The sequence below is a fragment of the Megascapheus bottae genome, chromosome 11, assembly GCF_031878675.1.
Source record: "Megascapheus bottae isolate mThoBot1 chromosome 11, mThoBot2.hap1, whole genome shotgun sequence".
In the NCBI taxonomy this organism is placed as follows: domain Eukaryota; kingdom Metazoa; phylum Chordata; class Mammalia; order Rodentia; family Geomyidae; genus Megascapheus; species Megascapheus bottae.
This window is the reverse complement of record NC_143519.1, coordinates 45792350-45806539: the sequence shown is the minus strand read 5'-3', so window position 1 is coordinate 45806539 and position 14190 is coordinate 45792350. Positions and strand designations below refer to the sequence as shown.

At 37.7% G+C, this 14190-nt stretch overlaps 1 protein-coding gene across 1 annotated transcript in view; it reads right to left on the bottom strand.

Moving 5' to 3' along the window:
- Rnaseh2b (ribonuclease H2 subunit B) overlaps nucleotides 1-14190 on the bottom strand; it is a 44714-nt gene that overhangs the window by 5616 nt on the left and 24908 nt on the right. Inside the window, exons 6-9 of the mRNA XM_090341732.1 lie at nucleotides 5163-5227; nucleotides 4660-4762; nucleotides 3315-3396; nucleotides 1036-1078 (exon numbers count right to left, since the gene is read on the bottom strand). Coding sequence (XP_090197858.1) covers nucleotides 1036-1078; nucleotides 3315-3396; nucleotides 4660-4762; nucleotides 5163-5227 — 293 coding nt within the window. The remainder of the gene's footprint in view (nucleotides 1-1035; nucleotides 1079-3314; nucleotides 3397-4659; nucleotides 4763-5162; nucleotides 5228-14190) is intronic.

Below are 14190 nucleotides of genomic sequence, written 5' to 3'. Positions count from 1 at the left end.
AGTTGTTCAGCACCATCAACATGGGCACTGCATGCTCTCAAAGCATCAACTCCTCAACCCAGCGGCGAACAACCACACAGAGAGGAGGGATAAATGTGTATTATCCTGTCTTGAAGCAGTAGATGAGATGAAGCCTAATCTGAGATATGCTAAGATTGCCATCAAGCAGTTCATCAATGACTGGCTCCTCTAGTCTTCCTTCCTATCTGGGAAATGAGCACAATCTGTAGAAGAGCTGTGGGTGACAGTATAAAAGTCTGGAAGAGGAAATGGATTCCCACTAACAGATCAGATTTACATACAGCTTCATTTCAAATTCAGAATAAAAACCAGATTATTTTTCTTTTTTCTTTTGCCAGTCCTGGGCTTGGACTCAGGGCCTGAACACTGTCCTTCTTCTCAAGTTTAGAGCTCTACCACTTGAGCCTCAGTACCATTTTTGGCTTTTTTCTATGTATGTGGTACCGAGGAATCGAATCCGGGTCTTTGTGCATGCTAGGCAAGCACTCTACCACTAGGCTACCCTCCCGGCAAACAAGATTATTTTTCTTCAAAGAATGCTTTGTTACAAAAATCATGTTCTGTATACCTTTGTGTTAACAATTAGATTCAGCAAACTATGTTTACATTGTGTGTAGAGGATTCTGGGTGATTACTAAAATTAATTAAGTGATCTAGCTAACTTAAGAAGATTTCAGTTAGGTGTGATGATCCATACCTAGCATGCCAGTACCAGAAAGCAGAAACAGGAAAATCATGAGTTTAAGAGCCTATCTTTAGAAAAATAAAAATTTATCTGTAATACTTTTATAGAGGTATCTTGCTAAAACGAATCTAGTTTTCAGTATTCAGGTAAATTGTAAAAAAATAAACAATATTATTGGAGAACCCAGTACAGTCTACATTCCACATTGCAATACTCCATGCAAGATGGATTTTGTATGCTTTAAAATACAGAGAACAAGCTAAATTCATGTGGTAAAACATGTTATATTTTTCCAAGCCCCTAGAGATAGCTTGGCCACACTTTCTTACCTTTGATGGAGGGTTTGGCAGTGGAGTGGAAGGCTCTGGAAGCCTAAGGAAGTTAAAAAAAAAAAAAAAGAATCACAGTTATGGTTTTTCATAAAGAAACTGGGCCAATTTAAGACATAGGTAGTCCCTATTTTCTTATAGCTTTACCTCCATGTGTCTTTTCAGAGTGAAGAATGAAATCTGTCTGTTAGGTCCGACTGGAAGAAATGACTTCTTCCCTTGGCTCTCTCCCAATGCACCCTGGAAATCCCTGCCCAGCACCTATAACCCTGGCAACTGGCATGCCTCGGGGCAGTGGGAGGTTCCCACTGAGGTATTTCCCCGTCCTCTGTGATCACATCCTTTCCGCTGTGTCTATACCCCTATATAATCTCTCACTTCCCACCCTAAGTTTTCTTGCTCATCCGACTCCATCTTGGGCGGCAGGAATCTGCTCTTTCCTCATGCAATAAACCCTCTTCTCCTGAACTGTGTGGAGTTTCCTTTCGGCAGACCTTACAGTCTAAATGAATGAATCTTTATTTTGCTCCTTAATTCCATCTAGGGGAATTGTCTAAGAAATAGAACTCATTTGTTGAAATACAGTCTTTTCTTTGTCATCCATAATTTCTCATTTTGACAATGGAGTGTTTTGTCTTCATAAATAGTTCATTTACAAATACAAATTATTCTAGTTATACTGTTCAGAAAAGCCACACAACTCTATCCCTTCTGCTATTAAACAAAAATTCCATTGCTGTTCTCTCTGTCCCTCCAAGTCTTTAATCCAAATTAAAACATTTCAGTTAAAAAGATCTAAACAAGGGCTGAGAGTATGGCCTAATGGTAGAGTGTTTGCTTAGCAAGCATGAAGACCTGAGTTTGATTCCTTGGTATCACATACATAGAAAAACAGCCAGAAGTGATGCAATGGCTCAGGTGGTAGAGCTCTAACCTTGAGAAAGCCCAAGGACTATACTCAGGCCCTGAGTTCAAGCCCCAGGACTGACCAAAAAAAAAACCCCAAATCTAAACAAATAACAAAATACCCAAAGTTTCTTTCCAAGCAGCTAAGAAATCCAGGGAAACATTTCTTTTTGGAGAATGTCACCCCTTCCTTCCCTTTCCCCCAGTTTCCTTCCTCCATCCCTGACCACAAGATACATAGGCCATTTTCCACATAGTATATACTGAATAGTATGATTTCATTTGTTCACCTTTCCTTTCCCTCTCTGCACCCTCTTTCCCACCAAAGGGGGGAAAAACAGAAAGCAAAACCAAATACTACCACTAGTATCACCAACAATAACAACAAAACCCATACAATTCCATTTCCTGGAGTTTGTTTCAATGAATAGTATTTTAAATGTTAAGAGAAGTTACTTCTTTGGGTTCCTCCCCTAAGGGTATCCTCCATTAGTCTGTATGTGAATGCCAAGGTTATCGTGCTCAGTTATACGTTATATCTAGCTTCAACATATGAGAGAAAACATGTGCTGTTTGTGTCTCTGAACTTGGCTGACCTTATTTAGCATGATTTGCTCTAGGTCCATCCATTTCACAGCAAATGACATACTCTTATTCTTTTTAATGGATGAGTAAAATTCCATTCTGTATATTTACCACATTTTAGCAATCCACTCATCTGTTGTAGGGTATCTAGGCTGTTTCCATAATTTAGCTATTATGAATAGTTGTGCCGGTTATCTTTAAGAGTCTCGTTTTGTGTCCTCTACTTTTAGGCCGTCAGTCCTAGGTGGGATAACAGGCATGTGCTACTGTGTACAGTGAAATGGAAGCCTTGAATACTTTCCTGCCTTTGCTGACCTGAGACCTCAGTTCTCACAACCTCAGCTTCCCACATAGCTTAGGACGATAGGTACATGTCACCATGTATCCTTATCAGATGAGAAGGGGCTTCACAAACTTTTCTGCTAGGACTTGCCTCTAACTGAGATCCTTTCTTTCTCAACTAGGATTATAGGTATAAGTCATTGTGATTAGCTTCTCTTACTCTCACTTTAAATTAGTGGAGTCTCATTAAGGATTAAATTTTAATGAACTTTATTCTCCACAATCATACAAAGCAATGATTCCAATTGTAACACTCACTACTACAGATTTTTCCTAGTCAATTCATTCCAGTCAACTACTATGAACTTAGAAATCAACTCTGATCCATATGATATATGAATGGCCGAACAATAATCTATCACATCCTCCTAGGAAAGCAATTGCTGGGAAAAACAAGAGGCACAAAAACTTGTTAATTACAATTAAAGATGAAAAAACACACATACTTTAAGTGTTTAGATAAGCCATTACTTAATTCTTTAGGGATGTAATCAGAGATCAGACCATGGGCATAGCGAACATAATCCTCTGAAAGAGAAAAATGATGAAAAAATTAGTAAAATTATGATGGTATTATAGTCAAATTGACCTCAGTTAAAATTCTTCCTCTATCTGGATTTAGAAAATCCATGTAAGCTCTCACTTCAGTTTCCTCACTGGTAAACTAGGGATACTAATATTTATCTGTCAGGACAGAAGAAAGATATAAAACAATTCCAAAAACGTGACATATTGCATAGTGGATGCTCACCAAATGCCAGTAAACAAAAGGAAACAAAATTATAATTTAAGGTTGCTTTCTTAGTTGAATTCTCTGAATATGAAAAGCCAATTGTAATAATACAAGGTATTTATGTATCTTTTTTCTTTTTTCCTGTGCTGATCCTAGGGCTTGAACTCAGAGCTCAGGCACCGGCCTTGAGCTTTTGTGCACAAGAGTAGCCCTCTACCATTTGACCCATTGTCCCAATTCCAGGGTTTTGGTAGTTAATTGGAAAGAGTCTCACAGACTTTCCTGCCCGGGCTGAGTTCAAACCACGATTCTGAGATCTCAGATCTCTCCTGAATAACTAAGATTACAGGTATACATCATCAGCACCTAGCATGTGTCTTTCTTTTAGAAAAAATAAAAGGACACTACACTGAAAAAAAGGCAAAATAAAGTTCCTTAGTAACCAAAAGAAAAGAATTGTCAAAGTGAATCAATTTTCACCTAAGATCAAAACATTGAGAGCTACCTAAGGAAATATGCCTTATGGGAACAAAGTGAAGCCTATGTGCTGGTTCCCTATGCTGGGGGAACAGCCCAACAAGGTAAAGAGCAGAGACAGTGAGTGCCAAAATCCACCTGCATCTCAGCTCTGTCGTTTGCTAGCAAGGCAACTCCAGAATGAGCCTCAGCTTTCCTGAGTCTTCCTGTGAGGTCAGATGAGAAATATTTGTTATATAAGCCACTTAACCAAGGGCTGGCACATCTCACACACACTCAATAAATGATAGCAAGGGTCCCTAAGCGTGTTCTCACTAGTAGTGTAAAACAGCTATTTGCTGAATGAAAGGACACAAGTACCAAGTAATAACAGTCATGATGTGAGGGGGAAATACTCCTGGATTTTGAAGTAAGGCACACACTTGTCCCAAGGCCAATGAGAGTATTGGGAAGGATAGGAAGAGTGACAATATCTTAATTCTGCAACAGTGAGATTTTTAACTCCTTAGATAAGCATTTGAAAAAACAACAACAAAAAGAACTCCAGACAAAAACAATTTCAGATGAAACAATTTACTTACCTTCTTTGTCATTAGAAACCTGGTCACCAGAGAACAGAGCTGACTGGACCCGGGCACCGACAATGACATTATTGGCTTTTAAAGCTGCCACAGTTTGATGAACCTAGAAGCAGCCACAAGGGAATCAAGGTTCTTTCACGTCTCTCCCTCCGTTTGTCCCTCCCTCCCTTCTTCCTTCCTCTTGGAAGATGAGGACAAACAGCTCTGGAGATAGCTGGGAGTTAACTACAGCCAACAAAATCAGGCCTGGCATGATGGGGCTTAAGGACTTGAGTTTGCACTAACCAACAGAAATCCTTGCATTCCATGGTAGGACCAAGGAAAAAGGAGGGTAAGGTTAAATCAACTTTCTCCTTAGTCTTAGATCTCTCTATACAGCTCTTCTCTTTTCACGGGGATATACATGGCCTTTGGACCCAGTCTTACTGCCTTAGCTAAAGATTTTGTCTAGAAACAACATTAATATTTCTTCTAATTGAAAGGCAGCAAAAGAGGTACTATACCTTTTTCTCTAGCCACTTTAATGTCTTTTCTTCACTATACTTGTAATACTTCTTCTTGTCTATTTCTAAATTAAAAGAAATACAGTGTGAGTTAAACAAAAAAAACTACATAAGATTACATTAATTATAAGTTAACAATTTAAAAATATTTTATACTGCTATGGTTCTAAAAACACTCATAAATCTGAGAAACATCATGAGACATTTAAAAAATGTCAGAAGTCATTCTACCATTAAATGAACGGGAGTGTAAGAAAACCCTCAAATTATACAAACAACTCTGTAGAAGAGGTAATTTTGAAAACTCAGCCAACTAACACACTAAGCAATCTATTTCTTCTGGAGAACTTAAGTTCACCTTAAAGTTTTCAATGAAAGACTACCTTTCTAAAATAAAAACGGAAGTCACAAGGGGGGAAAAGAAATAAAACAAAGCAGGTGCCTATGAAGTTCACTGCATATATTCAGGGGTAAAGAAATCTTATTAACTACTCAATGCTGCCCTGGTGGGATTAGTGGAGTATAAAAGATGAGATACAGCTGTCTTTTAATGTATTACCAATATAAGCATAGCTATTTCAGGGGAATTTAGATTTATGGTGGGCTCAACTGAGCCCTTTAAAGGGATTAAAGGTCCACCTCTTATAAATTATACTTCCTCTCCTCACAATGCATATAGCTTTATATGCCATGTGATTAAGCCAGGATTTCCTCTGCAATGCTTTTCATGGAGTTTCTTTTTCTTTTACTTAGCAAGGGCCATATCCCACTTTAGCTTCCTTTATGACCACATAGGAGTCACCCCTTTATGACCACTGAAAGCCAAAGGCAAATGCAATCTAACCATCTATGAAGTACACAGGACAGTACTTTCCCTTCCTCCCCTCTGTATCTTGGGAAATGGACATTACTTACTCAGGAGTAGTTTTTTGCAATCCCAAGAAAGGGACTAAAGGTCCTCAATCTTAGTTTTGGTGTATTTTGCACACACACCCTATCTCATTTGAGCCAAAGGCTGACAACAGTGGACAGGAGTAGACAGGACAGAGTGGGAACAGGACCCTAGTTCCCATCTCCTGAGGATGCTGGAGTAATGAGGAAGGATGGCTGCATACGACATCCCATTAGAAGTCTGAGAACAGCTCTTCTTTCTATAGTCAGATAGAGCAAATAGCTTACTGTAGAACCAAGGCCCAGAAGACTGGACTCCATTTCTCTGGAAACAGTGTCCCACTGTATGAATAAGTCAGAAATTTTATGGGCACAAAGCAGTCATTCAATACTTGTATACTGTTGAAAGACTTACAAGTTCCATTCCCCATCAGACTTTCCAAAAATGTCCAGAGCTTGTCTCTTTCAAGAAATCCTTCTCTATTGTTCACCTCTCTAGCACCTACCTCCAAATTTTCTGATAGAACTCCCACTCCCTGAATCTTCTGGGGGGGGGAGGGGAAGGGACTCTCCTGTCTCTCTTGGAGATGTTGTTGTTGAGGTATGAACAACAAAATGAACTATCTGCCTGAGCCTATGTGCACCCTAGCATGCATCTCCTCCAAGGGGAAGCACCCTCTTAAAACCTGTTTCCAGTTGTGTGAAGGCTCTTTTATACATGAAATGAATGGATAATCTACATAAATCCTATAGCACAGTGCCTACTACACAGAAAATACTTCATATTAACTAAGAAAAAAATGAGGACACTGCTACTTGCTAATTGCACCAGAAACTAATGCTTATTCAGGCTCTTTACATACATCTTATCTTTGAGAGTAAATCTCAAGTGAAAACCAGCTTAGAAATCCCATGTTGAACTGGCTCTGTGGCGCAATGGATAGTGCATTGGACTTCTAGAAAGAAATCCCATGTTGGAGGACTGAGTTTCTGTGACATTATAAATTGTACAGAGACAATGGCAAGTAGGCAAGAGCCTCAGCTTTTTTGCCCAAGCTGACTTCCTAGCAATGGATCTGCTGTTCATTTAAACAAGAGTAAAAAGATCTACACCTAGGTATCTCTGCCCACTCTAATCTCAATGCCACTCTTGGCTTTCTATGGTTCTGACAACTTCTCTGATTCTTTTGCCAGCTCTGATCCTCCATAACTGAACCTTTTTTTTTCCTGGGATGATAGTGTCCTGCCTCAGAATTATAAAACAAACCCAATCAGGAGTGACAAAAACATGAACTGAGGCTCTGTGTCTGTCATTAAACCACTCACCTTTATTTTGAACTAAAATCTCAGCCAGAGCTCTACACTCCCTTGCCTCAATCACTCTATAACTCAGTCCTATGGAAAACAGAATGTGTGATGAGAAAAGAAGCCCACACCATTGGCTTCCATTTTCACATATGCATATTTAATATTATTACTACCTAGAAAATCTATTACCTCCCCCCATCCCCAAAAATAACACAAAAGGCCGCATTCTTACATAATATTTGAATGGATGTGTATTTTTGTGTCTGGAAGTAGAATTACTGAATGATGAAAAAACTTGCCACATCTACCATCTTTCAGTGTCATTAGTCAGGTACATGGGTTCCACAACTTCTAATTTCCCTTCATTCTTAACAATGTCTTTCAAAAATAGCTATTTGACACTGAAAACTTTACAAGAAAAAATAGGATACACTATGTCTCCTTGCCACAGGTCAAAATTTTCTTAATAAAGACCAAGAAACACAACAAATCAGAGAAAGTCTGGATAAGTGGGACTGCATTAAACTGCAGAGCTTCTGTATGGCAAAGGACATAGCTAGCAAATTAACTAGAAAGCCTACAGAGTGGGAGAAGATCTTCACTAACTAGACAATGGACAAAGGCCTCATATCTAAAATATATCAGCAGCTCAAAAAATTGAATCACTACAAAACTAATCTCCAAAGAAACAACCAAAGACTTAAAGAGAGTCTTCTCTGAAGAAGAAATAAGAATGGCCTATAGGCACATGAAGAAATGCTCAACATCTCTGGCCATAAAAGAAATGCAAATCAAAACAACTCTAAGATTCCACCTCACTCCAGTTAGAATGGCCAGGATCAAGAAATTTAATAACAACAGATGCTGGAGGGGATGCGGCCAGAAGGAATCACTACTACACTGTTGGTGGTAGTGCAAACTCATTCAACCACTATGGAAAGCAGTATGGCAGTTCCTCAAAACACTAAACATAGAACTCCCCTATGACCCAGCAATTCCACTACTGGGCATTTACCCAATCGTCCAGAAACAAGGACATACTAAAGCCACTAGCACAACGATGTTCACTGCAGCACTATTTACCATAGCAAAGATATGGAACCAACCCAAATGCCCCTCAGTTGATGAGTGGACCAACAAGATGTGGTATTTATACACAATGGAATTCTATGCTGCAGTCAGAAAGAACGATATTGCCCCATTTGTAAGGAAATGGAAAGACTCAGAAAAAATCGTATTAAGTGAAGTAAGCCAGACTCAAAGGAACATAGGCTCAATGGTTTCTCTCATTTGTCATAATCAGTAGAAACCTTGGGCTCTCCTAGCAGAGATTTACAATAGAGCAAAACCTAGATACATAAGGCCATATAGTATGACACTAAATGAAAGGACCTCCAGGATATAGAGACAAAAGCCATGTAAGAGTGATTGTTGTCCTTAATGTACTATGTTATCTCTCATCTCTTTTGCTGTCTCTTGCTTATCCCATATTGTTACAATACTTCACCTTGTTATCTGATATATTTTATATATGCTTAATTGGTTATTTGAAATTGGATAGGGAAGGGAGGAAAAAAGATGAGGGGTAGGGGTGGGGGGAGGGAAATGGGGACAAAGACATGAGAAAGGGTATCAATGTATGTGAAGTAATGCACCTTCTATCTGGTGAATATAATGTAACCCTTCTATTAATTATAATAAAAATATATGAAAAATGAAAAAAAACAAAAATAGCTATTTGGATAAATTCAGCCGATGGTTTTTTTTAATGGACATTTTTGTCTTAGAAATTTTTGAGAGAACATTAAGAAATATTCCAAAGATTATAAAGATTTTATCCTACATTTCCTACTAGAATTTTAGAAGTTTTCGTTTAAGGGAAAGATTAATTTTGAGTTAATTTCTCTGAGAGTGAGTGTAGGGTCAATGTTCATTAGATTCCTTTTCCTTCTTCCTTACTTTTCCCTATCTATCTACCTATCTACCTACCTACTTACTTATCTATCTATCTATCTATCTATCTATCTATCTATCTATCTATCTATCTATCTATCTATCTATTTGAGTTAGGATCTTGTTATATAGCCAATGCTAGCCTCAAACTCAAAATCATCTTGCCTTGTGCATTTTTAGTACTAAGATAACCATACTTGATGGATATCCAGTTTTTCATTAACATCTGTAACAAAAATGATCCTTTTCCCACTGAATTATTTTGACAACTTTGGAAAAGGTCAATTGACTATATAAGTGTAGATCACTTCTAGATTCTCCATTCTGCTTCATTTTATATATTTATGTATTTATTTTTGTCAGTCGTGGGGCTTGAACTCTGGGCCTGGGCACTGTCCCTAAACTTTTCAGCTCAAGGCTATCACTCTACCATTGTGCCACAGTGCCATTTCTGGTTTTCTGGTGGTTACTTAGAGTTAAGAGTCTCATGAACTTTCATGCTGGTCTGGCTCTGAAGTGCAATCCTCAGATCTCAGCCTCCTGAGCAGCTAGGATTATAGGTGCTAGCCACCAGCACCTGGTTACTGCTTCATTTATTTATTTAAATTGGTTATTACAACTTTATAATAAGACTTAAAAATAGTTCATGTAAGTTCTTTATATTCATTATTTTTCTAAAGTGTTAAGCCTATATAGGTCCTTTCAAGAGTCATATAAACTGTAGAGTTAGTTTATCAATTTCTACCAAAGAAAGTCTGCTAAACATTGAATCTACTGAACAATTTGGAATCTTTCAATCTATGAATGTGTTATATTTCTCTACCTATTTAATTTTTTATTAATTTCCCTTGGCAATGTTTTGTAGTTTTCCTTATACTGATCTTACATATATACTGGGTCACATTTATTCCTTGATACTTCATAATTTTTGAAGATCATATAAATGGTATATTTTTGTTCTACCATCCAGCTGTTCACAGCTAGTAGTCATATACTGTAGAACAACATTTTAGATTATATATAAAATAATGGTCCTGTAAGATTCTAATAGAGCTGTATCATCTAATGTTCTAGGCATTATAATATAGGAATGCAAAGAATCACTCATGTCTTTCTATTAGTACTATTGTGAACAAACCTACTACACTGTTAACTGTATAAAAGTCTGGCCCACACAATTATGTACAGTAAAATGACTTAACAATGTTAAAAAAAAAAAGCAATGACATGATTGGCTTACGTCCTAAGCACACTACTTTTATTGTTATTTCAGACTGTACTCAGTGAAATAGCCTCCAGGAAGTGTTCTGTTGGGAAGCTACAGTTATCACAGGAGATAACCACACATGTGTTACACTGCCCCTGTAGTCCTTCCAGTATGCAAGTGGCACACAGTGAGTGGGATGATCCTGATTCAGTATAGGCTTGAGCTGATGAGTGTGTTTGTTAACCAACCTTTAAAGAATAAAAAAAAAGAAGAGGAAAAGTTTACAGAATAAGGATATAAAGAAATCATTTCTACATAACAGGACAATATGTTTATATTAAGTCATTTACAAGAAAGATGACATTAGGAGCTTGCCATGGATGTCCTTTAGCATATTAGAAGAGTTGTCTTCTGTTGCTGAGAATTTACTTCAAGAATGAATATTGTCTACTGCCTTTTCTATGCTATTGGATGTGACTAACTAGTTTTCTTTTGGTAATGTGTAAATTTATGAATTACTCTAATTTTCTAAGGTTCAAGCAACCTTGCATTCCTATAATAAATCCCAATAGAGCTTATATATTTAATTTTTGTAGACATGATTTTTTGTTTTGTTTTGTTCATTATTCATTTAACACACATTTAAGGTATCATGGTCTACTTTTAGTTAACACATTGGTTCAGGAAGAGTATATGAACTTTGTGACAACAAACTTCCATATATTTTTCCTGGCTTTTACTGTGAGTTGAGAAATAAGAAACTATACACTTTCTTTTCTAAAAAGAAAAGGTATTATTATTAAATCTAATAATGCCTTGCTAAGAATGTTTCAGTCTATGATAGCATAAGATATTGGCCTAGTTGACTTATTAGTAGGGCAATTCTAGTCTCATAAAATTAGTTTTACAAAATTCCTTCCTCCTCTATTTGCCAAAAGAATTAGAACAAGAACTACTGCTTTGAGTATTATTTATTCCTTAAGGTAGAATAGAATTCACTAATGAAGTCATCTGGTCCTGGAGTTTTCTTTCTAGAAAAACTTAAAATTATAACTTATCTTTAAATTAAACAGGGTCTAAATAAAGTGCTAACTGTAATCCAGAGTACTACATGAGATCCAGTGCATAAACTACAGGTTCATTTTGAAATTTATAAATTATAAATTAAAATATTCATGAGAGTACAAATTATGAAAAACACAACAGTACAGCATGTTCTAAACTTTGTACTGTAAGAGTCAGTGAGTTAGACATTATGTGTGTATTCTAGAGGGTTTTCTCCTTATGTGTCCGGTGCCTATAAAACTAGCCTCAAGCATCTGGAAAGACTGGACTTACAGAATAAAGATGAAATAAAAGTGAGTCCACAATTAAATTGCGCGTTCAGCAATTGAGTAATAGGTTCACAAACTTGAATTTCCCCAATGTATTGTTGAATAAACTGCCTAGAGCAGTTTTTCACTTCTACTTTCTCAGTGTTTTCCATAACTGAGAAACTCATATGGTCTCTTGTTTCTCTGTCTCCTGGGACAAATCTTGGCAACTGTAGTAGGGTAATTTTAATCAGGTAAGTTTTCTGGCTCTTCCTGTTAATCACATCAGACAGTTTGGTATAGCTTTGGCTTGCACCATGAAGCAGACTATTACAGGCAAGGCAAAGTTCATGACTCTTTACTAGTCTCTTCCCTGGTCACAGATTCACTAAATGTGAACTTTCTTGGCCAGAAATGTACTCTAAGCCCCAGAGTAAGCAAACTGAAGACTTTATTTATTAGTGCCCTTTCAGCACTAATAAAGAAGGCAGGGCTAAGGTCATAGCCACATTCATTCAGGTCATCCAGTGATGGTGGCTGGGCTTGTATCAGGGCGAACACAGAGAAGGCTTACACACACCTAGAGATCAGGACAGCACCCAAATTTATTGCCTTTGATGCCTTTATTGGGCTGCCTTTTATCATGGTAATTATTACAAAACTGGAGAGGGGAGGGGAAGAGTATTTCAAGTTTTACTTTTATCTGCTCAAGGGCCCATGGGAAGAAAGTTTCCCTCCCTCCAAAAAAATCCATCAGCTTTTCTTTTTATACCTTTGCTCCCTCATGGATGTATTCTGGGGCTTTTTACTGGTTAACTAAAGAGTCTCAGCAGACTTTCCTGCCTAGGCTAACTTCAAACTACAAATTCAGTTCTCCATCTCCTGAATAGGTAGGATTATTTTCAAACCCTTCTTTACTTAAACTTTATAGACTACAGTTCTTTCATGGAAATAATTTATTCTGAGAAAATTGCCAAAACTCCTAGGGCACGTTATCTTTTGCTGAATAACACTTATTCTGAATGATTTTTCTTTCACTATCATTCAAACAAAACAAAGAAAAACATCAGGCTTAGGGTTTTAGAAACCTCATTCTCTCTCTCTCTCTCTCTCTCTCTCTCTCTCTCTCTCTCTCTCTCTCTCTCACACACACACACACACACACACACACACACACACACACACAATACAACATGATACAACACACATAAAAGTTGGCAACAGCTACTTTCAAAAAGAAAGTGCAGATCTTCCAAAAGTTAGGTAATGTGGAAAAGTAAAGTAAAGGAGACCGGGACAGAAATTCACATAATGACACAACAGCTGGCTGGAAGAAAGGAAGGAATGGGAGAGAGAAGGCCTGTTCTAAGACACAGACTTGAAGCAAGCAAGCAGTGAGGCATTAGTCCTGTTTTTGGCATCTGGGTTTCTGAGTTTTATTTTAAGATGACTGTTTTTATATGGCTAATGGCAGAATTCTGGATAAGTTAACTGCATTTTCAACTCATGTTAAGTTGACAGAAATTAAAATGACTTGTAATTATTCTTCATTACTATAGCTTTCAAATGTGGTTATGGGCTATTTCATTTGTCACCCACAAAAAGATTCCTGTCTCCTAAAAACTCAGCATCAGGGAATGCCTTTAATGGGACTGCTTTGATAAGATCTTGGCGCCACGCATGCCCTAGATCCAAAGTGGAGTCCTAAGCGTGGCCAAGAAAGGATTAGTAGAGGTGAAATGCAACCAGCAAAGTTTTCCCTTTCCCACTGTAAACTTACATTTATTGGAGTCACTGCTTTGTTAGTCTCAGAACTGTCAGTTGGCCAGGCTATCTATGACCCCAAAACTACAGCTTATTGGCCTGTTCTCATTCCCATTATCCAAATTAACCCTAAAACTATTCGGGTGTTTTGGTTTTTTTTAATGATACTGATGTTGAGTTTTTTCAGGGATTCTAACCTGTCAAAATACATCCACTCACAGTGCCTCACTTCCTCCTTTCAAAATTCATACAAATAAATGCTACAATCTACTCTCCGTGACCTGTTTTTCCATGCCATTATGGGTCAAGGAGCTAACCTCTAGGTCAAGGAGCTCCTCCGGATCAAGGAGATAACCTAGAAATCACTCTTGTTCCTTGACCACATTTAACCATGCATATGGTTCATTCTGGGTCTAAACTACAGCTTGCTTCTAGCTCCATCTCTTAAGCTCAGGTCAGATCACTATAACAGTTCTCTGCTCCTGGTCCTGGCTTTTCTAGTACATTCTCTACATTGTCACATTGTCCTTATGAAACTTTCACAGGCATTCCATGACTCTTAGTCAAGACCAGACACAGTCCCCTCTCTTCT